The sequence below is a fragment of the Epinephelus moara genome, chromosome 16, assembly GCF_006386435.1.
Source record: "Epinephelus moara isolate mb chromosome 16, YSFRI_EMoa_1.0, whole genome shotgun sequence".
In the NCBI taxonomy this organism is placed as follows: Eukaryota; Metazoa; Chordata; class Actinopteri; order Perciformes; family Serranidae; genus Epinephelus; species Epinephelus moara.
In genome coordinates this window covers 38,387,832-38,415,595 of record NC_065521.1, presented here as the reverse complement: position 1 = coordinate 38,415,595, position 27,764 = coordinate 38,387,832, and the positions used below count along the sequence as shown (strand labels likewise).

General features: G+C 41.3%; 1 protein-coding gene across 1 annotated transcript; it reads left to right on the top strand.

Annotated features, from left to right (window-relative positions):
* The first annotated feature begins 426 nt into the window (after positions 1 to 426).
* Positions 427 to 27,229, top strand: ankrd52a (ankyrin repeat domain 52a). The gene is made up of 28 exons (XM_050066363.1): positions 427 to 614; positions 1,202 to 1,285; positions 1,422 to 1,500; positions 1,695 to 1,765; positions 1,982 to 2,182; positions 2,265 to 2,352; positions 2,632 to 2,774; positions 2,967 to 3,179; positions 4,934 to 5,012; positions 5,628 to 5,742; positions 5,943 to 6,025; positions 6,135 to 6,252; positions 6,364 to 6,432; positions 6,546 to 6,686; positions 8,918 to 8,980; positions 9,162 to 9,273; positions 9,587 to 9,658; positions 9,767 to 9,968; positions 10,083 to 10,170; positions 10,308 to 10,425; positions 10,916 to 11,135; positions 11,236 to 11,323; positions 11,439 to 11,522; positions 12,680 to 12,825; positions 12,974 to 13,056; positions 13,194 to 13,276; positions 13,546 to 13,637; positions 16,286 to 27,229. Exons 1-28 carry the CDS (start codon positions 588 to 590, stop codon positions 16,555 to 16,557), a joined length of 3,234 nt encoding a protein of 1,077 aa, XP_049922320.1. The 5' UTR covers positions 427 to 587; the 3' UTR covers positions 16,558 to 27,229.
* The last annotated feature ends 535 nt before the right edge of the window (positions 27,230 to 27,764 follow it).

Here is a 27,764-nt window from a genome sequence, read left to right as displayed (position 1 = left end):
TTCATGGTTCAAGGTAAACAGGTGGGGTGTTAGGATAAAGTTGTGTTTTGTTTTTCTGCTCTACCACACCACAAAGAGGGTGGGGAGACGGAAAAAACTGGAACATTTACTTTGGTTTTGATATTTGAACAATACTGGTTCCCAATATAAATAAAATAAAATAAAACAAAAAAAATAAGAATAATAAGATTCCAAATCGGTCCAAAATCTCCTGGAAATTTCACATAAAAAAAAACAGTTGTTTTGGTGTCTCTCTAATCCTAGAAGTTCTACTTGACCTCACAGTTAGTGCTATCCCTGATGCCACCTCTGTTAAAATGCTTTACCGTTTCCTACCACACGATGGCGCCATTTCACCCGCGCAGGGTCGAAAACAGACCGCCACGCCTGTAGGCGGACCAGCACCGTCGTAGCCTGCATCGTCAGACCAGACATTGGATACAGACAACAACAGTGACAGATCAAGACCGCATTTCTGTTTGCAACCAGCTATGGGTGTAGTCTGAAAAGTGGATACAGTAGCGCACCGCAATATACCTCGAAGTTTTATCCTCATGAAGGAGCTCCGTCCTGGCTGAGTTTGGGAGATGGGAGTACTCAACATTGCAGACCAGGTACGCTGAAAGAAAGCGCTCCGTGTTCGAGCTGTGGCGCAGTCTATTTGCTGGAAGTGTCCTGCTCTTGTGCGCAGCATACTACGTCTTATCCGCGGGGCGAGTTGTTTCATATTTAGCTAATTGGTGGCGCATGTTTGTGGGTAGCGGGATCATAACGGTGTATTTCCCTGTGGTTAGCGGTGCTCGGTGTGTCTGTGTTAACATATATGGTGTTGGTGCTCTAGTCTAGGCCCTGGTCTGGGTCGGGGCCAGCTCTGGAGCAAAACTAGCTACCGAGAGCCTTTTGGCTAGCTGACGTAAGAAGGGAGACAAGGGCCTGTAGGCCTCAGCCAGGGCTCTGTGTATTTGCTGGGGTGAAACAAGACTCGCACTCGGCTACTTAACGCTACAGTAAACACACTAAATACAACATTGAACACCATGATAGCATATTTTACTATTTCACTGAATACTTATTTGCTTTTACCAAAATGTGAGCTGCTCAGATAAATCTTAGTGTGATGGAAAAACACCAATCGTTGCACCGGATCAGCGTTCACGTAATTGCATGCAACGTAACTTAGCAGGTATTTTCTGTGTTGCAGCCTCCTCTGGTCCAGGCCATCTTCAATCGTAATGCTGAAGAAGTTCAACTATTATTGCACAAAAAGGAGGATGTCAATGCACTGGTATGTGTGATGCACTTTGAGTTTCATTGCAAACAGGTTCATGTCATAAAGGACTGGGGCCCTGCAATATATAAGCGTTAAACCTGAGGGCTATACGTCATACCTCCTGTAATTGATTATATGTTTATCCCAAAAGGACCAAGAGCGCCGTACGCCACTTCATGCTGCTGCCTGTGTGGGTGACGTCCATATAATGGACCTCCTCATTGAATCAGGTGAGTGAGCTGTTTGCATCACTGATACATGGCTGTGTGTTACGAACTTGGGGTCCTGTGTGTTGGTTAAATGTGGTGCATACTTTTCCCTTTGTCCTCACCCCGACAAATATCTCCATTATTGTTAGATCACTGTGCTTTTTTCCTCTTCACCTTAATCACCCCTAAAATGTTTTTCTTTGTGTGACTACCAGGTGCCACTGTAAATGCTAAAGACCATGTATGGTTGACCCCGTTGCACAGGGCGGCTGCTTCCAGGAACGAAGTAAGCAATAAACTCATATCTCTTTGCCATTTCGAGGAGTCTCATTATCTCTCAGTCAGATGACTTCATCCTTTAATTCCATTATGTATTCACCCACAGCGATTACAGAACTCATTAGGATTTATGCACCAAAATATTGTGCTGACTGAAGGAAACGCAGCAAACTGCAGATATGATATATGCTTTAAGCTCTTGTGATTGCCTCCCTCTCCCCAGAGGGCAGTGGGTCTGCTGCTGAGGCGTGGAGCAGAGGCAAATGCACGAGACAAGTTCTGGCAGACACCACTGCATGTGGCTGCTGCCAACCGTGCCACACGCTGCGCAGAGGCCCTGCTGACCCAGCTGAGCAACCTGAACATGGCAGATCGCACCGGCCGAACTGCCCTGCACCACGCAGCTCAGAGTGGGTTCCAGGAGGTGAGTTATTGGCTTCTGTTATAGAGACGTTCTTAAATAAAGAGGAGTGTTTTTTCTATGATTTAATTTATCTGTCTTTCAGATGGTGAAGCTGCTGCTGAACAAAGGGGCCAACCTGAGTGCCATCGATAAGAAGGAAAGACAGCCTATCCATTGTGCTGCTTACTTGGGTGAGCAAGTTTCACTTTCTTGCCAGGGTGGCACAGCACACATTTTCATTGTCTAATAGCAGTAAATGCTCCTATTGTTCATGACAAGTTTGACTCTGATGAAGAGCAAAAACATTGCCAAGTCCTTGCGTCATTATCTGGTGGTAAAAGACACCGCAGTCACTGAATGAACCAATTGTTGTCTGTTTGTGGCCATTACTGATTTGACTCTGTCAAATTCAATAGAACTCATGTTAGAGATAATACGAAAAATGTTTTTTTTTTTTGTGTCTCCTGTAGGGCATTCAGAGGTTGTGAAGTTGCTGGTGTCCCGCAGTGCAGACAAGAGCTGCAAGGATAAGCAGGGCTACACACCTCTCCATGCTGCTGCTGCAAGTGGTCACATCGAAATTGTAAAGTACCTACTGAGGATGGGGACAGAGGTGAGTGATTTACCCTTTGTTATATATTGATTTTTAAACTTGCCAAATTACACTGCCTTACTATGTGTTTCATTAAATGTCTTTTATGATCTGCTGTATTCTGACACTTATTTTAAGATGTCCATGAATCCCTCCGCTCAGGCTCTTGTAGGCTCGGTCTGATGTTGTGTCACGTTTGTGTTTCACTGTCAGATTGATGAGCCCAATGGCTTTGGAAACACTGCGCTCCATGTGGCTTGCTACATGGGTCAGGAGGCTGTGGCCACCGAGCTGGTGAACCATGGAGCTAATGTTAACCAGCCCAACAAGTGCGGCTACACCCCTCTGCACCTGGCTGCCGTCTCCACCAACGGTGCCCTCTGTCTGGAGTTGCTGGTCAACAACGGGGCAGATGTCAACCAGCAGGTATGAAATGCACTGAACAGTCTAAAATGGAAATGACTGTACAGTTGACTCTGCTTATTGTACCATAGTTGTTTGGTATTAGTAATTATGTTATCAGGTGATAAAGTGTTAAAGGAAATTTTTGTTGCCCTGAAAGTACAGACGTGTTTAGGCATGTCATGATACCAGAAATTAAGTAGTCGATACCAACACCAGTGAAAATCCCTGATTCTCCACATCCAATTTGATACCCTGGTAAATAACAAATACAGAGCTATAAATTCTACGTATTTTAACATACGCTCCTTCATTATAAAACATTTATATTAAATTAAATTTAGATTTTGTTATTAATCCTTGATAGGCCTCAAATGCAAAGTACTGGTCTATGTACCTTCAGAGATTTTGTGGGCAAGGAAACATATGTCAATTTATAGCCTACAGTATATTAAAATATTTCTCCTTTCTCTTGTTGTCGTTGAGCACTTGTTCGCGTAAAATGTGACGGTTGTCTGTTTGTTCCTCCGCGCTTCTGTGATTGGACGGCTGTTTAAAAAGTGACAGTGACGAGTGCAGCATTTACCCAGAGTTAAACATTTTTCAACTCGAGGAGACCAGAAAAAAAATACCTAGCACGTTGCGACCGCCTCATCACACTGCTAGCGTTTGTAGTGTAGTTTAAATACACAGCGCTCCCATGGCAAAGAATCACCAAAATAGGGAAACGAGTTGACGACAAGTTGAGGTGGAGGTGTCACTGCAGCTGCACTTGTCACCATCTTCTACAGTTGTTGTTCTGTGCTCGTGGGTGTTCTTATTCTTTGGCATTTAACACAAGACTAGACCTGTCAGGAAGAATTGAGTCCCTGGTATCTACGATACTGGAGTAAAACGAGTAACGTCAAATTCTCAGAATTTTGGTATGAACTTGGAACTGAAGTATCGATTCTTATGACATCTCTAGGTATGGTAGTGCAATACAGTTAATCTTGTTAGGCCATTAGCAAAGATGAATTTCATGTAGACATAGTGTATCTTTTATTGAACTAGATTTCAAATTAGAGACACAAAGAAAAGCGTGTGTGTGTGTGTGTGTGTTTGTGTGTGTGTGTGTGTGTGTGTGTGTGTGTGTTTGGATTGTTGCTGTAGTCCAAAGTAATTAAATTAATATATGGGGGTGGATGTGGAGAATAAATGAAGATAATACACATTATATTTCTGCCTATAGAAACTGTTTTTCTGTGAATGTGTAGGGGTGGGGAATTTATCTTGCAGATGCATATGGCTGCCAGAAATGACATCATTGCCTTAGTATGTGTGAAAAGGGAGTGCATGAGAAATCTAAGGATTCATATGTTATTGGTCAGTCTTTCTTTTCTAGCTTACATGACCTTGAAAATGAAGCTGTTGCCCAATTTCAATTCATTTTACAGGAAAACCTAACATTGGTTAGAATATAAGAATCAGTGTGAGACCTGTCACTTCCAAATTTTTAAAAATGTTAAGTAATGGCAGATAATTAGAGGTGAAACTACATGTTAGCTGCCTCTGCCTTCAGAAACACTGCATTGAACATGTAAAAACGTGCATATTTTAGCCTTAATTGTTGTTAATTGTTGAGTTAGAGATGCTCAGTTGTCAAATCAGCCATGTTCCATTGGTTGTAGCAGCTTTCTGAAGCTTGCTCTAAACATTTTACTAATTAGTGAAATGTAATGATCTCTCAACGACACTCCAAGATGAAAAAAATATGATTTTTATATTCTGTTTTTCAGAGCAAAGAAGGGAAGAGCCCCCTGCACATGGCAGCCATTCATGGACGCTTCACACGCTCTCAGATCCTCATCCAAAATGGTAACTGTGACCGTGCTGTCTGACTGATCTGTGAGAAAATGTTGGTCCTGGCTTTTCTCTCCTGCAGGGTTCAGAGTACTTTCTGTTCTGTGTACAAGCACGAGAATACCTGCACCAAACATTTTGTACTGCACCATTTTGTGTAGGCTGTTTTTTCCTTCTTCCTCAGCACTTACGCCACAGCTGCAGCTGGATCAGACAAAGATTAAAGTCATGTACAGTTAAACTACTAAAAATTTTCTATGGTCTTGGACGAATTTTGAGCAGCTCTCACACTTAATTTATATATGATGTGTAATAATTGCTGTACCACAGTGATCAGTGCTGCTGCTGCTGCTGTTCACTTGTCTGTCTCTGCGCTGTCAGCGTCCTCTTTTTCACACCGCGTCGTTATCAGTTTTTGATTTGTTTTATCAGCACCCTTACAAAATGGACGTGTGGCATGAGAGTGTTTAAAAAGATTCAAGGGCTTGATAGTTGGCAGCTTTACCGATAAACTGCGACACGTAGAGCTGAGAATTTCGTAAACAGCTCAAATTTTACTGTGCAAGTTGTGGTGGCATTTCAAACCCTGCTCCTCCTAATGGGTCTTTTATTCTCTCTGCTTTCCATCAGGTGGGGAAATTGATTGTGTGGATAAGTATGGCAATACTCCTCTCCACGTTGCTGCTAAGTACGGCCATGAACTGCTGATCAGCACTCTGATGACCAACGGAGCAGACACGGCCAGGTATCGGAAATGCTTTTAGTGGTATAACTGATACGTATAGCTGTGCCACGAGGTTGTAAAAACGCGGTGAAGCACAGCCATTAATACAAAGAAGCATTAATGTATATGTATCGTGCTATAAAACAGTTGGGTTTAAATGGGATTACATTATTACCATTGACTATTTCATTGCTAAGATGTTCTCTCTTTGTTTCTTCCAGACGTGGGATCCATGGAATGTTCCCCTTGCACTTAGCTGTGTTGTACGGGTTTTCAGACTGTTGTCGCAAGTTACTCTCCTCAGGTTCGTCTTCCATTAAAGTGTGCATGTTGATCAACCTTCTGTCTCTATGTTTATATCAGTACACTTGGACATAGCTGTGACCGGCACCTGTTTGTTCATTACCCCACAGGTCAGCTGTATAGTATAGTTTCATCCATGAGTAAGGAGCATGTACTTTCGGCTGGGTTTGACATAAACACCCCTGACAACTTTGGGAGGACCTGTCTACACGCTGCTGCCTCTGGAGGGTAAGATGCAGAATCTGTTTTGTCACTGGAGTCAAGAGATGACCCAAAATGTTCTCATATCACATGTCATCTTTACCTTTATTTCTCTCCCATGATCATCTTTCTTTACAGAAATGTTGAATGTCTGAACTTGCTCCTAAGTAGCGGTACCGACTTGAATAAGAGGGACATAATGGGAAGGTGAGTTTTCCCTAATCTGTGTTTTTCAGTTTGCTAACATTATTTGAAGTGCTAAGTCAATCATGTAACTATTCTGAGTGACTGTACTCTCTCCGCTTGCATCCTCTCTACAGGACACCGTTGCACTATGCGGCTGCTAATGGGAGGTACCAGTGCACTGTGACCCTGGTGAGCGCTGGCGCTGAGGTCAACGAGCCTGACCAGACGGGCTGTACTCCCCTGCACTACTCTGCCGCCTCCCAAGCCTTCAGCAGGTTTGAAAACTTGTTTGTCTCCTTCTGTGTTCGCACTGAAACACCAGAAGCAACACAAGCGACCAAATTCTGTTCGAGTCTGGCAGGAAATCAACTCTTGTTCCAGAACACTGATTGACTGATGAAACTGTCGAACTGGCAGGTGGATTATGAAATTTAAACAGTTGGTGAACAAAAAGTATTTTGTTTGTTGACCTTATCTTTCTCAGCTTTTTGTGTTTTCTCTCATTACTCATACTTATTCAGTTCAAGCTGTTTGCTGAATATTTGGTTTCATAGTCTGATTGCATTCACTTTTGAGCAACAGGGATGTCACGAGAACCAGTAATTTAGTACCAGGTCGATGCCAAAATAATGAAAACATGACGGCACTCGTTTTTCTCCGGTGCCTTAGGTACTGGAGGATGCAATCAGGGTGTCTACAGGCCTTTTAAAAGGCTGAAAATGTCTTAAATTCAATTAAGTATTAGATCATCAGAGTCATTACAGTGGTCTTAAACTTGAATTTGAAACGTCTTAATTGAATCGAATCTTTATATCTAATTTAATTTATCAATTTATTAATTTCTTGTTGTCAAAATGAGTCAAGCTCTTCTGCATGAAAGTCCATATTTCTGATGTTACAAACATTTAAACCTACCTCTAAACTTAATACTTTACTTTATACTTGTACTCACGTGTTGGCAAAACGTAGATTAACCTTATTCATGCCAGTAACCATATTCCTTAGGGATGCGCAATAATATCGGCACGTAATCGGTATTAGCCAATATTGGCTTTAAAATGAACTATCAGAATCGGCCAACATGCTTTTTCTGATTTTGAACAATGAATGAATATTACAGATATTGAAAAGTGTTGTATTCCATGTCTCCATCTGCTGGTGGGCCATCACAATAAGATAATGCCTGCATAGTAAGATGTTAATTCCCCTACAGATAAGACTCGATGATCAATAAGAATTAGGTAGAGAAGAAAGTGGGAATATCAGTATTGGTTATCAGTCAAATGAGTTGTTACATTTATCATATATCGGATATCAGCAAAAAATCCAGTATCTTGCATCCCTGATATTCCTACATAAAACCTACCTCTGCATGGGACTACTCATTACTTACTACCCTTAAACTAACCTGCAATGCTTGAATGAGAAAAAGATGATTTGTCTATAAATCGGTCTTAAATTTAGTCAAAAATGATCTTGAAAAGCATTAAATTTAAGTATCAGATACCTGTAGACACCCTGTATGCAATTCCTCTGGGCATGACAGGGCAGTATATGCAATTGCAAGAGCTCTAGTCTGACGTCAAATGCCAAAGCTCTGCCTCGACTAATCAAAAAGAAAAGCCAGCGTATCTTATTCAATTCTTTGCAATGGGATCGCAGCATAATATTTACACTATGCTACAAACATCAGCAGAGTGAGCATCTTTTCTGCATTGAATACTTTTTTTATGGTGGCTGAGAGTTGAAAAATGTTCCGCTTTGAGTAAAATGCTGCACTTGTCACTGTCGCTTTTTAACAAGCCATCCAATCACAGTGAAGTAGGGTGAGACAAATAGCCTCCCTTAAGGCCAATCTTCACGTCCTACTTGTACAAGTGCTGAACAACAACAACGACAACAACATGTCAATATTAGCGCTGCCCTCTGAAAGTCTGAAGTACCAATCATCAGTTGCAAACTCCTCAGTCGACCGTGGTTGCCTCAAGTTGAGCAGTTTTTTTTGTTTTGTCTTTTTTGTTTTGTTGTGGGGTTTTTCCGGTCCAGATTTTGCTGCAGAGTGAGCGCTCCTCACTGACACACTGCTCTGTGGTACAGGCAGATGCAGACACGGCACCGAGGAGGAGAGGCTTTGCAGCAAAATAACATTTTCTTCTGCCTTCTGTGTAGAAGTGGTGAATTTACAGCTCAGGGATACTTAATATGCGACAGTCTCCGGCTTTTGTTTGATATCTAGTGTCAGCAAAAAAATGTTGTTGCACATCTCTGATCCGTCGTGAGCGCAGTTAACTTGTTATGTCACTGTCACTGAATGAGAAACTGATATTGGTATCAGCTACTAAATGTCTGGTATTGTGACACACCTGCTGAGCAACAACAAGCTTTCTTACATGGCAGTGTAACTATCTGAACAACACACTAAGGAATATGTGGCTTTGTAGTGATGTGTATGTTGCACAGTCCTCAAGAACGTTTATTAAATAAAAGTATTTCTGGTTCTTTTCAGAGTTGATCGTCATTTTTCTGGGAACCATCAGAATGATGAGGATGAGGCGAAGGAGTCGTACTTGTGAGTTGTTGTTTCCTTATCTTTCCTCTCGTGCATCAGACCCATGACTAATGTGATGAAGGCTTTAAATTCAATAACCTGACACTAAGTGTGTTAACAGAAAACATTTGTGCCTAAAGGCCCCTGAATTAAATCTCTTCTTTATCCTCTCTCTACACTTTGTGTCGTCTTTTAATATCAGCTGCTTGGAGCATCTTTTGGACAATGGTGCTGATCCATCGATGGTCAACTCAAAGGGTTACAGTGCTGTTCACTATGCAGCTTACCATGGCAACAAACAGAACCTGGAGCTGGTGAGTTGTTCTTTTTTTCTGAAATCTGAAATCACAGCAATACTTAACTTGGCACATGCATTAATCAGTCGTGTCACACATTGCATGCACTCACGCACATGTTACACTCTAGCTGCTCTAGCTGACTGAAATATGTTTCCAGAAGTGTTGTTTAGCCAACAGGATTAGTTAATAGGATCATTTTTGCAGGCTGTGCATGATGAAAAGGGTTCAGAAATAGCTTTTGAATAATATTAATATGTTTAGCATGTTGTGCTTTACTGTTTTCCAGCGATAAATTGAATTAAATCCAGTGTTTCGTTTGATTTTTCAGCTCCTGGAGATGTCCTTTAATGCGCTAGGAGACATAGAGAGCAGTATTCCAGTCAGTCCACTGCATCTTGCTGTAAGTGTCTCACATTTAACCAACTCTCTGGGTCGAGACACCAATTATAATCAGCCTCTTAATGTTGATTCCATACAAAGTTGTGACCGCTCCCCTCTGCTCTCTCAGGCTGATAAGGGCCACTGGCAGGCGCTGCGTGTGCTGACGGAGACCGCAGCCTATGTGGACATGCAGGACGCTGCAGGGCGTTCTGTGCTCTACTTGGCTGCCCAGAAAGGCTACGCCCGCTGTGTGGAGGTGCTGTTGGCTCAGGGGGCTTCCTGTCTCCTCAATGACAACCGCCTCATGTGGACTCCAATTCATGTTGCAGGTAAGATTTCATTGCATAGCATCGTTTCTGATTGAAGAGTGTCAGTTAATGTTACAGGGAATAAACATGTATTTTAATTTTTTATTTTCTCACCTGTATGTTGTTTCCAACCAGCTTCCAATGGTCACTCAGACTGCCTGCGCATGATGATTGATTATGGGGAGGAGGGGGATCTCACCAACGTTGCAGACAAATTTGGCCAGTGAGTTGTTTTCTTTGAAAAAGCGTCACTTCAGTTTGCACCTTCAGCCTTCAAAACCAGTTTAATGCTGAAAGCTACTTTGACCAGTGAGCACACAGTTCAAAACACATATTAACTGTCACTTCTGTCCCTTTCAGGACCCCTTTGATGCTAGCTGTTCTGGGAGGTCACACTGACTGTGTCCACTTCCTGTTAGAGAAGGGTGCCTTGCCAGATGCAAAGGACAAGAGGGGCAGCACAGCTTTGCACAGGGGGGTAGGTCAAAAACTCAGTGGCCACATACTGTAGCAGAGCATCAGCAGCACCACAAAAAAAAAAAAAAGACTAATTGGTGGTTTAAGTCTTAAAGCAAAAAAGTCAACATTGAAGATACAGCTGACATTCCCCTGTCAGCAAGAGAGTAAAATATTAACTGAAGAGAAGGATGGTCTTAAAGTCTTATTAGCACCATCTGTGAAAGAGTCATAAGAACCAGTGAGACAGAGCTAAGGCATACCAAGAGACCAGTTTCCTGGACAGGTATTTCCGTCAGTCATGGATTAAAAAAAAATCTAATGAAATATGTATCGAATAACATTCCTAATCTGAGAATATGAAATCCCTGCCCAGGAAAGTAGCCTCCATCTAATTCATGCTGCTGTGATCCAGAACTAGAATACATAACAGAAGAAGAAGTTATAATTTTAATGTCTCTCAGTCTAAGTTGTTTTTATCATCAGTGGATTTTTTTTCATCATTTGTTCAGGCGGTGTTGGGCCATGATGACTGTGTGACAGCCCTGCTGGAGCACAAAGCTTCTGCACTGTGTCGGGACATCCAGGGTAGGACACCGCTGCACTACGCTGCATCCAGAGGCCACATGGAGATCCTGGCCAGTCTGGTGCAGGCCGCCATGGCAACAGACCCACAAGATAAACTGCTGGACAACAAACAATACACCCCATTACACTGGGCTGCTTACAAAGGTTTGCTCAGTTTGATCGACTGGAAACTGCTAATCCCCGGTTGTTGTAATTAGTGACTGTAACATCTGCTGCCTGTAATGCTGACTGCGTTTGTTCTCAGGGCATGAAGACTGTTTGGAGGTTTTACTTGAATTCAAAACATTTATCCATGAAGAGGGAAACCCTTTCACCCCCCTGCACTGTGCTCTGTGAGTGGGAATATGCTCCTGTCTTGTCTCTTGCTGTGTAACACTAATTAGTCAAAAATAAGCAGCACGATTTGTAGGTATTATCAGTTTATTAATTCCAGCGTCATGTTTGTAGGATGAATGGCCACAGCGGTGCTGCAGAGAGGCTGCTGGAGTCTGCTGGGGTCCACATGATTAACACCAGAGATGCCAAAGGAAGGTGAGACTGCAGAACAAAACACTGAACTTATTCACTTCGGTACAACTGTGATTCAAAAAGAAATTAGATCCTAAAGATACAACCCTTTTTAAGCTGATATCACAGGTATTTCTCATTATTATAGAGGTTGTGGTGACACCTACACCTCCTCTTGCTTCTGTTTTATCAAGTAATCGGTCGTGAAGACCTACTGCTTTGTACTTAAAGCCTGTCACAGCCCCTAATGCTGCAGCTCTGATCACACAGTAATTGCAGTTTTCGCCTAAAATTATACAGCAAAAAAAATGTTAATGCCAAAAATAACGCCATATATCCATTTCAGTCCTTCCCCCATATTCATTCTGCAGCTGAGCAAGTTTCTGTGGTTAGTTCACGTCTTGAAATAACAGCAGGACAGTCAAGTGTCTGTAATCTAAACTGCTTAAATCAGTTTAACAGGTGACGTGAGGATAATGTTGTCAGTAGGCTGCTGGTTAGAAAGAGGCTCTGTAGTGAACGACACGCCAATGGGTGTTTTAGCCGAACTAGACCGGAGAATATTTGGTTATAAGAGGTCAGTGATGCTGTTTTGCTGTCACTGTTCAGATTCAGATTCAGAATACTTTGTTCTCCGTGATAATGAAAACTCAGCTGCTAAGATTTGCTCCTGGTGTCCTTCCCACTGTTTTGGATAAAGGAAATAGCAGGACTAACGGGAACCAGCTTTTAAAGTGACGTGTTTTAATTTGAAATTAAGACTGTGGGTTGCCCGATAGCTCATCAGGTAGAGCTCATACCATTAAGAGTCAGTCCTTACAGCTGCAGCCGAGGTTTGAGTCTGGCCTGGACCCTTTCCTGCTTGGGATACCCTCTTTTTTACCTCCCTTTTCTAAAAATCTTGACCAAAAAACAAAAAAAAAGTAAGTAAAGTGCGGTGGACTAAAATTACGCCAAAGAGAAGAGTGGTTTCTGTGGATTCAAAAAACAAGCAAATACTGATAAATATTTGTTAAAGTCGGCTAACTGTTTTGTATTAAAAGAAACTTTAAAGTGTTAAATCTGAGAATGGAATTTGGTGTGGCAGTAGGTGGTAGAATGAGTGCTTAGTTGTGGTAGCACTCCCAGCCAATCTAGAGGAAACACTGAGTTGTTTGGACTGTCTCCATCTGTGCCTGTAGGACCCCACTGCATGCTGCTGCATTTGCCGAGGATGTTGCGGGACTTCAGCTGGTGCTTCGCCATGGAACAGAGATCAATGCAGTGGACAACAGTGGACGCTCTGCTCTGATGGTGGCTGCTGACAAGGGACACAGTGGCACCGTGGGTAAGTCTTTAACCTCTTGTTTGTTTTCTTAAGAATACCTAGCTGTTTGTCGCACTCCAGGCATGAACAGGTCTGTTGATGATAATTGTCAGATCAGGACACGTGTAGTCGCAGGAAATAAATGTCTTTGTGTCTTGCTGTCGTCCAGCTATCCTCCTTCACCGGGCCAAGGCTGACCTGACACTGCTGGATGAGAACAAGAACACTGCCCTGCACCTGGCCTGCAGCAAGGTACACAGAGAGCTCCACTGTGGTGTGCTGAGCAATAACACCTGAGCGTAACGCTGGTACACTTTTCTGAGTACAAAGCCACTCTGATAAACAGAAACCCACACATTGTTTGACTTGTCTTTTGTTTTCTCCCTCAGGCTCATGAGATGTGTGCCCTGCTGATTCTGGGGGAGATCCACAGTCCCACACTTATAAATGCCACCAACAGCGCTCTGCAAATGTGAGAAGCTATTGATGTTTTTATATCAACAAAACTGGGCAAAGAACACATTTCTACAAAAGCACTGTTAGGACAATAGCCTGTAAACACTGTGTAGGCCATGTTTGTCCTGCTGGCATTTGAATCATTCCCCTGTTTTGCATCTGGCCATCACTCTGAGGCTGGAGCGTTTTGGGTATTCTTCACATGTTCTAATGTTAAATTGCAAACTAGTTGATGAATAGTAGATCTGCCAGCTGTCTCTCACACTCTCCCCTCTTCTCCTCCAGGCCCCTCCATCTTGCAGCACGTAATGGCCTGGCTACGGTGGTGCAGGCACTGCTGAGTAGAGGAGCCACTGTGCTGGCTGTGGATGAGGAAGGTGAGGCCTTTTTTATGCTTGCTTATCCCTTGAGTCTGATTACAGATAAAATGCTGTGTCACATTGTAGTGATAAAGAGTTTGGATTTTTTAATCAGTCTTGCAACATTTATAATGTTGTAGCTCTTTTGCAGTAAGTTATGTGTGCTTTTCTGCCGACTGTGTCCCACAACACACCACAGTTTTAGATTACACCCTTGGGGGCTGCTAACAAGCTGTAAACACGACACTGACATACTGTCACCTTTTTATAAGGTGTCTGAAATCAGAGACTTATTAACACCAGGGGTGCCCATTAACAGTTCATTATTTGAGCTGTCCCTCGTGATTACCCCGAGTCAACTCACATTTTCAGTCAGATCACTGCACCTTGTAGACTGAGGAAGGCAGGAGCAGCAGCACGGCAGGCTGTTAACTTGTTGTTGAGTCTTGTCTAAAAATTATCTAACACCAAAAATAAGTGATGGAAGTCGAGATGGTTAAAAGAAATAGAGGGCAACTTGTGTCTGTTGGTTGATCGAAAGCTCTCAGCTCCCGCGCTGACTGTCTGCGAATACCACCTCCAAACCAGACACTCTTACAGCCTCCTCTATTGCTTTTCAGAGTGATCGAGTGCTCTGCTGTCAGCAGCCCGACTGGAGAGACACTCTGTGGTGTGCTATAATTTTATTGTTACATAAAACTAAAACATCACAGATGATGAACAAAGGCATTCAGACCTGGGTTTCACATGTAAAACAAGAGACTACAGGGTCTCTGCAGGTCCTGGAAATATCTTAAATTCAGTTTTATAAATATTACACCTAAAAGTTATTAAAGAAGTATTTCACTGCCGGAAAGATGGTCTTTTCTTGAAAATGGGCTGCCATGCAGTAGAATGATGCAAGTACGTTTGAAAGTGGTGTGACATGACCAGAGAAACCAGAAAAAGTGTTGTGGCATTTTCTTTTGCTTAGGAGGTAGAAAACCTGCAACCAACAGAATATATTGTGCTGCACCGGACCAATAAATGCTCCTGGTGATGGATGATGTAATGCTAGCTCATATGTTTGACACAGAAAACAATATGGCAGCTGACTGGTTGCAAACAATCTCATTATACAGTTAAAGAGTAAGTTAAAAAATGCATTACTGAAAACATTTTAGGCGAGAAGGCAACGCGGTAACAGAATCTTGATTTATATCTGATCAGTATTAGCTCGTTCTACAGTTTGATTGGAGTTTAAGAAAGAGAGACCGCTTCTGTACTCTGGGTGTCTGTGGTGGCGGCGGGCATTTAAAAATGAAGAAGTATAATTTGTAGTTCGAGCAGCAGCCTTAGAGCCAGGGAAAATCCGCCTTGTGTCACCTGGTGTATTTGAGCTGAGAGATGAGCAGGGAGATGTGGGTGCTGGTTTACCATAGTTCACTTACACATACTATCCACAATGTTATGATACAAAGCAGGTTGAAAATCTGCAAAATATCCCTTTAAATAGTCTTAAATTGTGAGGTGTTAATTGTCACGTTTCAACTAACTTATTATCCATCTCTTTATATCTTTTTGTCAAAATGAGTCAAGTTCTTCGGCATGAAAGTCCACGTTTCTGATTTTACAATCTTTAAATCATTCACTGAACCTAATGCTGTATTTTTACTTCATACTTGCACTTACCTGTTTGCAAAATGTAGATTCAACTAACTCACTCTAATAAACATATTTCTACATAAAAGCTACCTCTACCCAGGACTACATGTATACTACCAGAGTTCATGCTACATTTTTTTTCTTTAAAGGCTAAAATGGCCATTAATATTCCAAAACTCCAGCCATATAGGACAGCTATCAGACGTATAACTTGGAATAAGAAAAGTAAAAGCCTAAATGAAGAAGTGGTCTATTGAACGGTAACTAATCAGAGAAGATGATTGGCAGAGGCAAAGGAGAAAAAAGGCTCGCTAAAAGAGTCACCAAGCGTCGCCGTTAAGTCCTCAGTGATAGCATGCTGGGAATCAGCTAGCCCTCTATTCGCCATCTGGCTCGCCATGATGAAGCGTATCTCCAATTTGATCTATGAGGAGGCCAACAATGTGCTTAAGTTTGTCCTGGAGTACGTGATCCCTGGTGCTGTCACCTACACCAAGCATGCTCACTGCCATGGATGTGCTTATGCTCTGAAGAGGCAGGGACGCACTCTGTACAGCTTCGGTGGATGAATAGATCAGTCTGTTATTAAAATCCTAAAATCTGGTCTGCATAATATAAGTTTATATTTAAGTTGTCTTGACAACATACCATCTTATAGCTCACACTATATTAGGCTATTAAATATACTATAAATTAATTTATTTATTCTGCATATTTCCCAGCGTACGTTTTGGCTGTTGTATTTTTCGTCTGCTGAATAGGCCGACATATACCGGCGAACAAAAACCCTGTATAGTACTTACTTCTTTGTACTTGCAGTGCTTAACTTTAAAAAAAAAGTCAAAAATTCAGTCTAAAGATTGATGAAAATGGTCTAGTTATGGTCTTAAAGAAACATTGAATTTAAGTGTCTGATACCCGTAGACACTCTGAACTAATGTAGGCTGATGTAGGAGTTTACTGACAAACTTCCTGACAAGTTGTACATGTGCACTCATGTGACTTTGTTGTCTGTCATTCAGGCCACACTCCAGCGCTGGCCTGTGCTCCTAATAAGGATGTGGCAGACTGCCTGGCTCTGATCCTCTCTACCATGAAGCCTTTCCCCCAGCGGGACCCTTCCTCCTGCTCCTGCTCCTCCCCCACCGTCTCCCCCTCCCCGGGTCTCAACTTGCTGAAGCACTGCGGCATCACCGCCACCTGCGCCCCCCTGCCCAGCAACGGCCTCCACAACGGCTACGTCAAAGACCGTCACGGTGCACCGGTTGGCCTGGACGGGTGTCTGTCTGAGTGAGGTCACGCGCCCCCCTCAGCCAGCTGCTATCACCATCATCACCACCAGGGGGGGACTCCCTTTAACATGGCCCAGAGGACCAGGAGAGCACCCACCCACATGTCTGTTCTCTGTGTATGTATGTGTTTGTGTGTCTGTGTGTGCGTGAGTGTTTGGTCTTCTCTTGAGGTGCAGTCAAACCTAATATGCAATTAGATCCCATTCCTCCATCTCCTAGTAGTGCTTAATACGTAGAGGCGGATTGCTCTACAAGGTCACTGGGATGAAGTGTGGCATCCAAAACAAACACTAGCAATCTGGCCATCTCGAAATCATTTAACCCTTTAAAACCATGTCGACATAATTATATAACCGACATCTAAGAGCATGGAAATCTCTGTATCTTTCTCGTCATATCACTCAATATAAAAGTCATATCATGTTTAATCAGTTGTGGTGACCTTGTAGAGGAACGTACAGCCTTCCCAAAAGAATGATCAAAGAGTTTCTTTGTTTGTTTTTTTGATTATTTTTTCTCTTTATTTTTTTGTTTTTGTTTTTAATTGTCCGTTAGCCTAGATTTTTATGAAGGAACCACACAAGGGAAAAATCTAAAATTTTTTGCTTAAGAGTGCAATGCTTGTGTACTACAGTACAACCTGAAATTTGGAAAAGGGTCACAAAGATGTTAATTCCATAGTGTACTTTAAATGTACGGCCGAGAATCGTTTGGCATTTTACGATAATTTGGTGATGCTGCTGAATACATTAGCATGTCTCCTTCCAAAGGAGAGCCATGTTCGGGTCGGCATTGTTAACATCGATTTGTTCTTAATGCTGACTTCATGTTTTAAAGATGCTAAATAAGTGTTTGTTAAGCTAGAATGTTTCTAAGCATATAACTTATGACCAAAGTTGATCAACACTATTATGGCTATAAATTATTTATTTGAGATGAACTGTACTGTATAGAGAAAGACAATAGATCTTGATATACCTCGTCAACTCGTTTAGCAGCTGCTTCATCTTCACCCAGGGTCCGTAGGCCTAATGTTCTCTTTTTGTAGGACTGGAGAACTACTGTAGGATAGTGACTGACTGAGGCCTTGTTTATTTCTAGATGAAGGCTTTACTAGTAATATCTGCCAACAACACCTCATCAAAGCATCATATATCTGAGCACATAAATGAACAAGCCATTTCAATTTATTTCCCATCTCTTTAACAGTGTTTTTTGGAACAGATTTCAGAATTCGAATGGCCTAATTATCGAAAGAGAGCAATCAGTTTTGGTTTTTAGGCACTCATGACGTGTTTTTTTTTCTTTTGTTGTTGTTCTTTGTGTTACTGAAGTTGAACCGGCCATCAGCTTTGAACGAGCTCACTAAAGGAGTGTTTCTCTGAGCTGGTGAACTAGTCTTAAACATCTAATAGCTTCAACTTCTCGGTGGTCAACTCAGATCAATTTGAACAGATAAGAGTATTGTCTGCTATTTTTTATTGGGCAGTTTTCAAGCAATATTTTCTTTTGGCCTTTTTTTTGTTTATTGAATAGACAATCACTGTCACAAGGGCTTTTGTTTCCCTGGAATGTGTTTGATTTTTTTTTTCCTTTTTATTTTTTCGTTTTTATTATTTCATGAAAAATTTACCTAAAGACTAAACGAATGGCTCTGTGTGTGCCGGGCATTTTACTGTCAGTGTCAACACAAATGCACTGGATCGCCTTTATGGCATCTCATGAAATGCCTTTTGACCCATGCCTTCCGTAACACATCATTTCAGTTGGATTGCGTAATGGCAGAGTACGATGAGCCCTGAGACTGATTATCTTTCCACCCGTTTGATCGCAACAGCATTGAACCACAGTTGCACCCATAGTATCTAGTGGGAGAAAAGAAAAAATCTGCTCGGCGTATCTTTATATGTCCCGGCATTATCAATGACCAGGGAGTTGGTATCCCTTATAGAGGCAAATAGGGCTAAGAGGAAAAGGAGAGGGATCTTTGCTTAGGCCAATACCTGTTGTTTAGATTTCAGGAATAGCAGAAATCCAAATATGTGCTTTTTTTGGTGTTCATTTTTTTGTCTCCTCATCCCATTTCTGGTACTAAAGATGATTGTATCGGACCACTAGAGCTGTTTGTGACTTTTAGATGTTATATCTATGCTATTTTGTTGTTTTTTTTAGACCATCTGCTGGTGGTTAAATTACACTGAGTCAGATTGTTTTCATTGGTGTGATAACTTCATATCCACTGGTAATGAAGTGGCACAATTGCACACATTAGTTGACTGGATGAGAGATGAGGACCTAGACTAGGCGATGTTAAATATCCCCTGCGAAAAAAAAAAGTCTTTTCACGTTGTCGCATTTTCCTAAAGTCCATTTCAGAGCGGTGACTTCTCCGAGTCAGTGCTGTAGATTCGTAGTTTCGATTGACCTCCATAACTGACTGAAATGAAATGGAACTAATTGGTGATCCCCAGCCTTTGTTCTCCTGATCAATTTATAATTTTCACAAGAACACTTGTATTAGTATTAACATTAGGGTTAGGTACATAACTTTTTTTTTGTAATCTCAGGATCTGTGCTGAAGCAGCAGGCAGAATTTATTAATCCAATCAGATCTCAGCAGGATGATTATGTCTACATTTTTTCTGATGGGATGTTCCATGATTTAATTCCTTTTTAACCCTAATCCCACAGCACTTAATTAGATAGTCAAGCACGCACTTTAGTACATTCAGGTTCTAAGTGTGCAAAATGGAGCAGATGTAATGTATGTACTTATGTTTACATGCATGTGTGTTGCTGCTGAATACAGGAAGGTAGGGTTGCAAAAGGCAAGCGAAGGCTGCAACAAAATTGTACTCTAACAATGCATTATTTAAAAAAAAAAAGAAAAAAAAAAAGACAAAGTGTCTTCGGGACAGTGTCCACTGCCCACTGACTTTTTTTGTGTGTTATCTATTTCTGGGCATCGGGCCCATAAAAGTGACAAGGTTACATTACCCAGCCTACTGTTAATAATACAGAGCCTAAGTCACTTAAAGTCAGTCCAGTGATTCAACAGACACCTCAGGCAGGCTTCTCAAAATACTCTACATACACTCTCTGCCATCTGTAGGTGCTGTCAGACCGGTCTGTTCGGGCAGGGATTTTTTTTTTCTCTTGTGATGTCCTTATCTGACCAGTAAACGGAGCCATTGCCCCTGCGACTATACAAATTGTAACTGAATCCTTTTGTTGTATCACAGTATTCTTATACATGCTTTTTTTATTTGTGTGTACCAGTGATAACTTGAGTGATTGTGCATGGAGCTAGATCACAATTTTGATATAGTGACGATTTAAGCAAGCGGAGCATATATACAATATATCTGGTGTCAGAAACGGAAAGCAATGAAAGGTCCAATTGTAGCAATAGAGAGTGTGTGTAATAGTGTGCAGCACAAATATTGCACTGCCATCCATTTAGGCCAATTCAGTAAATCATAGCATAAATGCCAATGGAAGATTTAAATGCGGGTTAGATGTTATAATCTTTGGTCACAAATAAGGCCTGTTTGCCAAAATGTGTCGAGAGGGGAAACCTCTTAGAAAAGCAGCAATGGATTTATGCATATGTTCAAGCAGTTTACAGTCTGACCATCAAATCTGAGCCATGAATTTTCTGACTGAAATGAATGTAGGGTCAGTTTAGAGCAGGACAATTTACTTTCTCCCGACTTTAAACTGTTGCTCTTCATTTGTCTTGCGTAGATATGATTATACAGGTAGCATGTAATAACCTAATTCTCTACATATTATACAGTATGTGTAGTAGTCTTCCTGCATTGAGGGTCTGGATAGTTTTTTTTGGCATTATTGTTGGAGTATAGGCCTCCTGTTGTTGAATAATATCACTCTTCTTTCTCTATACATATATATTTGTGTGGAGTGTAGCCTACAAGGTAAACAGAGGACAAGAGTTCAGATGAATTTAACATTCACGTTCATCCATTCCATTGAGATTGCCTTACAGTACAGTAAAACAAGAGGGACAAAAAGGTCTACAGTAGATATGATCACACATACTCGTAAAATAGCCTATATTTGACAAAAATGCACCTAAGCTACACCCATTTAGTGCCATAGAAACCTTTATTTGCCTTTAGACATAAATCATACTTGGTCAGTAACTTATTCAGAAGTAGGCAGGATTATTACAGTTTTGTGTTTGGAGCTGCATGTCTTTTCACCAATTATACTAGTCAAAGAAAAACTATATAAATATTTGCATGGGATATTAGTACTTAAATGCAAGTATTCTGTTGAAATTTGGTGTTGGTAGAAGTCTATTGTATAATTGGACATTTTTGAAGAACATAGTTAGTCCCTTTGGTATTGGCAAAGCAATCCCTTGGTTGTGTGTTTGTTTAACAAGACGGTTTATAATGTGTGTGTGTGGAAAAAAATAACATTTTTGATGTCCAAAAAAAAGCATGGTATATACAGTATAGAATTGATTTGCCTCAATGGATGTCTCGGTTCTTACTTGAAGTAAATGGCAAATTTCAATTCAACTCTCTGATCCACTGTTGAGCCTTTTGCCTTAAAAGCTGAAAAAAGGAAATGATACCTGGCAGTACCTGATAAGTTGCATCACCTGTAGAGTTATGCTACTTGGTTGGATTGCTAAAAAAAAGAAAAGATTCTTGGCTAATTTTGGTCTTACAGACATCGCTGGGTGTCGAGAAGCACACAAATCAATTGAGGTAGCACATAGCTCAAGGTTGCCATGGTGCAGAGATTGTCGTGAGAGGTTAGGATATCGCCATATTTGCCACTGTGAATGAATGAATTCAGAATTCACTCGTAAACAATCAACTTTGGCTTCTCCGTCATCCAGAGCCAAATGACACTGGGGATAAAAGTGGTGTACCTCAAAAAAAAGGAAAAAAAAAGTCGGACGGAAAGGAAAATCCTTATGAAAAATGCTTGTACAGCTATGCTAACAAAGAGTTAAAATCTTGTGGTCCATCTTGTCGTGGGTAGTGTAATTCTGCTTAAACCAGCCTAAATCAGAGATGTATCTACGCGGAAGTGTTAGATTAGTGTCGGCTGATGTCTCATGTTTCCTACCTTACAGAGGGGCAGCCAACTGCACCTTGTACTTTTTATTGGACCTGCAGTTTTACCTCATCAGTGATCTTTATGTGTGATGACGCTGACATTTATCCTCTGTGATTTCTCCTTGTTTCTCCTGATGCCAGTCGTGTAGATTTCTCTCTTATAGTGTGTGTGTGAGTGACTTTTCAAAATATGCATGTCGAACCTAAACATGCACAAACATGCCCTTTTTTTAAAAACAGAAAAGCATAGTTAACCCTATTTAACGTGTTTCTCTTCATTACAACTAAGATGTTATCTGGTGCAAGTCATTTAGGGTGAAGGGTGCAGTCTAATTCAAGGTGGGAAATGAAGGTAGCTATAAAACTTTACCTCTGTAAGTCAAAACAATACAATTTGACTGTATGACTAATGCTAGTTTGACCGCCTTCCCTGCCTGAACACTTGGTTATTAATTTCCCCCCCACCACCAATAGGACCTGTGTAATATCAAGCACAGTGGTGGCATGGTGCCTTTTATTCATTACTACCGAAAGGTACGGTCTTCCATTTGTATTTCCCAGAAGCCTTATAATGGGAAAAAGAAATTACACTGAAAGTACACGACTACAGTAGATCGGCTCTTATTCCCTCTGAGCGTGATTATTTCAGCCCTACATGATCTGAGAAAAAAAAGCCTAAATAACTCCTTCTGTATTAGTCTGGATTTCATGACGCATTTCCAGTGACTGAGTGCTCCCTTTTGGGTGGCAGAATAAATTGCACATTACTGATGCGATTTAGGGCACATCAAACACTGAACGGATGGGGATCAATAGTACGAAAGCACAAATCCAAAGAAGGCACCTCGGGGCTCAGTTGGCTTTCGCAACACCAAGGAGTGAAGGAGCCTATAGACCAAATTTAGGCAAAGAGGAAAAACATCCACCTCCTCTGAGTGCAGAGAACATGAGGTTTGATTGTCAGTAACACATTAACTGTAGAAAGACCATCGTCTGGAGTTTCAGAGCTTTGTTCTGATTGTTCTTCTCAACTCTTTGGTATTCATCGACAATTAGTAAACTTCACAAGCCAAATTGTGAAACGATGCGGTACCTGCGTTTCAAGATCAAGTTTAGGCTGTTTGTTGTGACTGTGTTGCAAATTGATTGTAGAGACTGCTTTGTGTTATTTAGGGTAGACTGACTACAAGTAGGGTTGCAGTAGTAGCTGTGTGCAGTGTTAATAACAGTGTGATCATACTATAGAAGTGACGTAACATTTGTTGTCTTACCACGACATTAAGGCATGAATCATCTTCTCTCAAGCTGACCTCGTTTGAAATAGACAAAAGATAAAAAGTGCAATAACCTTTTGTTTATCATTGCTTCCTCTGTTGAAAAAAAAAACTATTTAATATGCCCTTTTTTGTTAACACCAAAAGTCACTCATCTGTAGCAAATGAAGGATTTCAAGTCGTCCTTTTGTTTGTGTTCAGAGAGGTGGCGTTTGATAGTGTGAGTGTTTGATATTCCATTCTTAAAACTGTGATCAATATCCGACTTCAAAAGCTGCCTGCTCAGAACGGACTGTGCACAAGTTGACTGATAGATTTGAGTAGGTGCGGTTGTTTTTTTTTCATCCTTAAGGATGGACTTTGATGGTATTGTAGTTTGGACTTCTGGTTTATAGCCGGTAGACATGTTCATTTGCATGTGTAGATGTGTATATGCATCCTCTTCCTCCTTGAATGAAATGTTTTCTCAAAAATATTTAGACCTGCTGTCAGTGACGTATGCGGATAAAAGGAAATATGAAATGCCTTATATTTGTTTTTAATGTTAAGCATTAAGGGTTCTTACGTGTCCCTCCCTTTTCAGCGTGTAGCCTAAAGCGTGTACAGTTAAGAAACTCATGAGATTTATATCTACTGTATAGCCTATGTGTTTTCAGAATTTGTTACTTGGAGGTCCTGTGATTGTGGTTTTAGAGAAACATTCCCCTTTGAAAGTGCCGTTTGTTTTCACCAGCAGAGGATGTGTCTTGGGGGGGAAAAAAATGTAATTACACAAAGGAAAACAAATGTTAGGAACACTTTCCAGTGTTTACTATTGAACCTGTTGAAGTGAATGACACAGGTGAAATAAGGCAGCAATCTTCTGATGGAGCACCTTATAGACGAGCTCCGTCTGTGAGCCCACGATGGAAATAGTCTCACACCGAGCTTGATTACTCTAAAGCAGAGCCATATCAGAGAATTTGCCCATTAGGAGCCCCCTTGAATGTGCTATTAGGAATAGCCTACTGTAGGAAAGGATGTAATTCTGCATGTTCTGTGATTTTTTTAGTAGTGGGTAGTCCCTTTTCATGTTTTTATGTTTAGTCCGCTTCACTGTAGATGTTGCCACCTCATTGCAACTCACAAGCTATTAACAATCCTCTCACAACTGGACTTAAAGCAGGCATTGATCTGCTGCTGAGGCAGCCTTAATTCATTGCAAATTGAAAAAAAAAAGAGATGATAATGGGTTGCCTGTTTTACTTTGAGTGGCTTATCTGGGGAAATACAAAGGAGCCCTTATCATGAGGGGAAGGACTCTGAATCAGGGCATGTGATGAGTTACAATCAATAGTTTCACAGTGCACCTTCAAAAAAAACATTTAAAAGTTGGCTCGTCTGCCCGACATTCCAAAGTTGATTTTCATTTTCCACAGTCCTGTCCCGCTGATTTGAGGAAACCTTTTTTTTTTTCTTTGCTTTTGCTGGTGAATGAAGTGGGCATGTGTGTCAATGACAGGGTTCCCTATTTAGCCTAACGCTGATTACCTCATTTACAAATCTGCAAATATACTATTCTACTGTGTGTAAAGGAGTCAATGCCATCACCAGCAGCGTGGTCTCTACACCTGTGATGACAACAGGACCAATGAAGTTACTCTGTTGAAATTAGCCAATTTAGAATATGACCAGTCTGGAAATATAGGGTTAAGACACTTTTTTTTTCCTTTTTTTAAGACAGAATGGGCCTCCAAGATTTCTTCAGTTAGTAAATCACCACAGCTGCTACACCAGTCTGTATCTGGAGCCATCAGGAAGAGACAGATAACATTGTCCCATTAAAGGTCCAGTGTGTAGGACGTAGGGGGATATATTGGCAGAAATTTAAAATATGATAAGTATGTTTTTGTGTGTAATCACCTGAGAATTGTTGTTTTTTCGGTACCTTAGAATGAGCCATTGATATCGACGTAGGGAGTGGGGGCGCAATTGTTCTACAATAGCCCAGAATCGTCAAACCAGACACCGACTAGATAGAGCCATTCACGTGTTTGCGTCGGCCACCGTAGTTAGCAGCCCCTCCATGACGAGGGGACGAGTGTAATTGCTATACTCCTTTAATTAATGTTTTTACCGGTTTAAATCACCTCGTCCGTTTTTTTCAAAGAGGGAGAGACCTCTGTGGATAATTCGTCTCCCGAATAACCTCCTCACCGTCTGGATCTTAAGGCTCAGACATACTTTCCGCATTGAATGTCCGTCAACAGCTGAGATTTCGCGGATGTGCACAGGGTTTTATTATAGTACAATTGACGGTCTGTGTCAGCCCCCTGTCGTAAACAGGAGGGCTGCGAGGTGAGCTTGCCATCCTCTTACTGCAGACAACCGGTAAAAGTGAAACCAAACAGCGCTGCTGGGTGTGGAGTGAATGTCTGTCGAATATCCAACTTAAAAGTATCTTCACCGTGATGGGGCAGCTGTGGCTGGTTTGACAGCAGTGTTTTGGACTGGACTGGAGGGTGGAAAGTCATCGTCTGTGCCCTCCACGAGTACAGTCTGCGCAGTCTCAAAAAATGGGCTGCAGGTGGGCGTCCGCATAGGGTCCGTACAGACCTTCGCAGACAGGGTGGATGACGACATTTACGTCACCTAGACCAAAGTGGAAACTTCTGGACATAGACATGAAAATTATGAATTGGCCATGAAGTTATTCGAGAATAAAGGTGCGCACACATTAGCAAGTGCTGGGCTAGCGGCCCGTCTCCGACATGCCAAATAGCTTTGGAGAAACACTGATTTCTAACATGAAACTGCTTAGTTCAGTGTTTTTATCCGTTTGAAACACCTGGTCCGTTCGTTTTGGAGAGGAAGAGACCTCCGCAGATAACTCGGTTCCATGGAAAAAAAAAAAAAAAACCTGAACAATAAATATTGAAGGAATTCTAACTAAGAGAAGTTTAGCAGGGTGCAATCTGCAGTCCTCACCACTAGATACCACTATATCCCCCTAAATCTTACACACTGGACCTTTAATTTGGAGGTCAACTCATGATTACATGATTTTTTAAAGAAGGTGAAAAGTCTAACATGACAGTTGTTACACACTGCTCCGTGAACGCTGACTGGAATAGCAACTGTCGGCACTAGCCTGGTTCAAGAAGTCGAGCCGAAGCCTGGTGTATCTCACGATTATTTAAGTGAACGATCATGTTAGCATCACTTGCTGTTTTTCAGTAGCATTTCTCCTACCTCCTTGTTTTGCAGCCTTGAGTATTGTTTGTCTCTCCACCTGTTCTGACTAAAAAAAAAAAAAAAGAAGTCTATTGACAGTACGGGAATACAGATTTATCATAAGCAATGGTAGTTATACATAAGAAGTGTGCTTGGTTGTGCTGTATGTGTATATGTCTATTTGACGTTGAAAAAAAAATATTTATGAGAAGCATTTATACGACAAAATACCACTGGAATGTGAAGCCAGACAATGTTATGATGCAGATTATGATGATAGTCTATCCCCTTTAACATTCAGTGGCGAATGGTCAGAGGATTCTTTTTCTTTTGGAGATAAGTAACCATGCATTGGCTTTTTATTTAACAACATGTATTTCTTTGGTTTCCTCTTGTGCGTATACTTCCCTGTCTAGCCCTATAGTATGCATCATTTCAACGTTTACAGCTTCATTCTGGGTCAGCCATTGATTGCCCTGCAGTTGTAATAATACCACAGGTTGTCACAAGGAAGATAGTAAAGGTGGATTTGTAATTCTGTACGAGCCGTATGCCTTCGAATCCATTTGTCCACTCCGAACCAAATTCTGCTACATAGGCATCTTTCTCCACACTGCCCCGACACTTTACATTCAGTTTAACTACAAGGGGTACAGGACAAGGTGAAAGGTTTGAGGTTTTCCGACCAGGGCCCCCCACCAACCCACCCACCACCTAATCCAGGACAGGACCAGCCCCACCCCAACCCCCGTCACCCGCCCACCCACTGTCTCACCTAAACCTCAAGCCATTCATTTTTCTGTTTTTGTTTTTTCGACAATGCAATCCTGAAAGCACTTTGCCTTGTTATTCCTTTGTGTGAACATGTGAATGATGATTTGTTACAAAAATGTTAAATATGTAAAAGATCATTCACTGTTTTGGAAAAACCTGCATCTGTCTTTCTGACATTAAAAGAAAAAAAAAAACAATTTAGTGACATTAAACCTGAATCTATTTTATAAAATGTTTGCTGCAGCCAATTGGTCTTGTCATTCAGTATTGTGGCTTAGGGTTGTTTGTGTTCAATAAAGTGCTATTGCTAAATATTCCCTGAGTCTGGAGTTATTGCTTGACAATGAATTAGTGTTTCCTGTCACGTAGGTCTCACATGTTCAGTCCCGAATAAGCTATTCTGCTGAATTTACTGCTGAAGAAAAGTTTGAATCTAATCTTTATTTCTTGACTGAAATAAGGAACTGATAAAGATGATGAAGCAAAGAAAAGAGCTTGATTGGATTTACCAAAGTGAAGTGTTTGTTGCAGCACTGTTACACCTCATTTAGTGGTGCTGTAGGGTGCGTTTCAGAAAATAGAATTCTGAACCATACTCGTATACACCTGAAAATAATTATGTCGTACAATGAATGCTTTTAATAAAGTGCCATACTCCAAACAGTCGTGAGGCCCATACAGGATTACAAAACATTAACTGATTACCAAACTGAGGCAACAGAAAACATCATCAAAAAGACAGAAATGTACCAACTGTACTCACACTACCGCTGCCTGGGACTGGATTTTTTAATTTTACCAGCCACATGCATTGTAACGACATTGGTGTTGGAACATGCACTCACACTG

Bases quoted from the DNA above. Each gene is read 5' to 3' on its own strand.
- ankrd52a (XM_050066363.1), top strand. From the start codon at position 588: ATGGGAGTACTCAACATTGCAGACCAG. The intron at 1,501-1,694 runs GTGAGTGAGCTG...TGTGACTACCAG, and splicing joins GGACCTCCTCATTGAATCAG to GTGCCACTGTAAATGCTAAA. The intron at 9,274-9,586 runs GTGAGTTGTTCT...TTGATTTTTCAG, and splicing joins ACAAACAGAACCTGGAGCTG to CTCCTGGAGATGTCCTTTAA.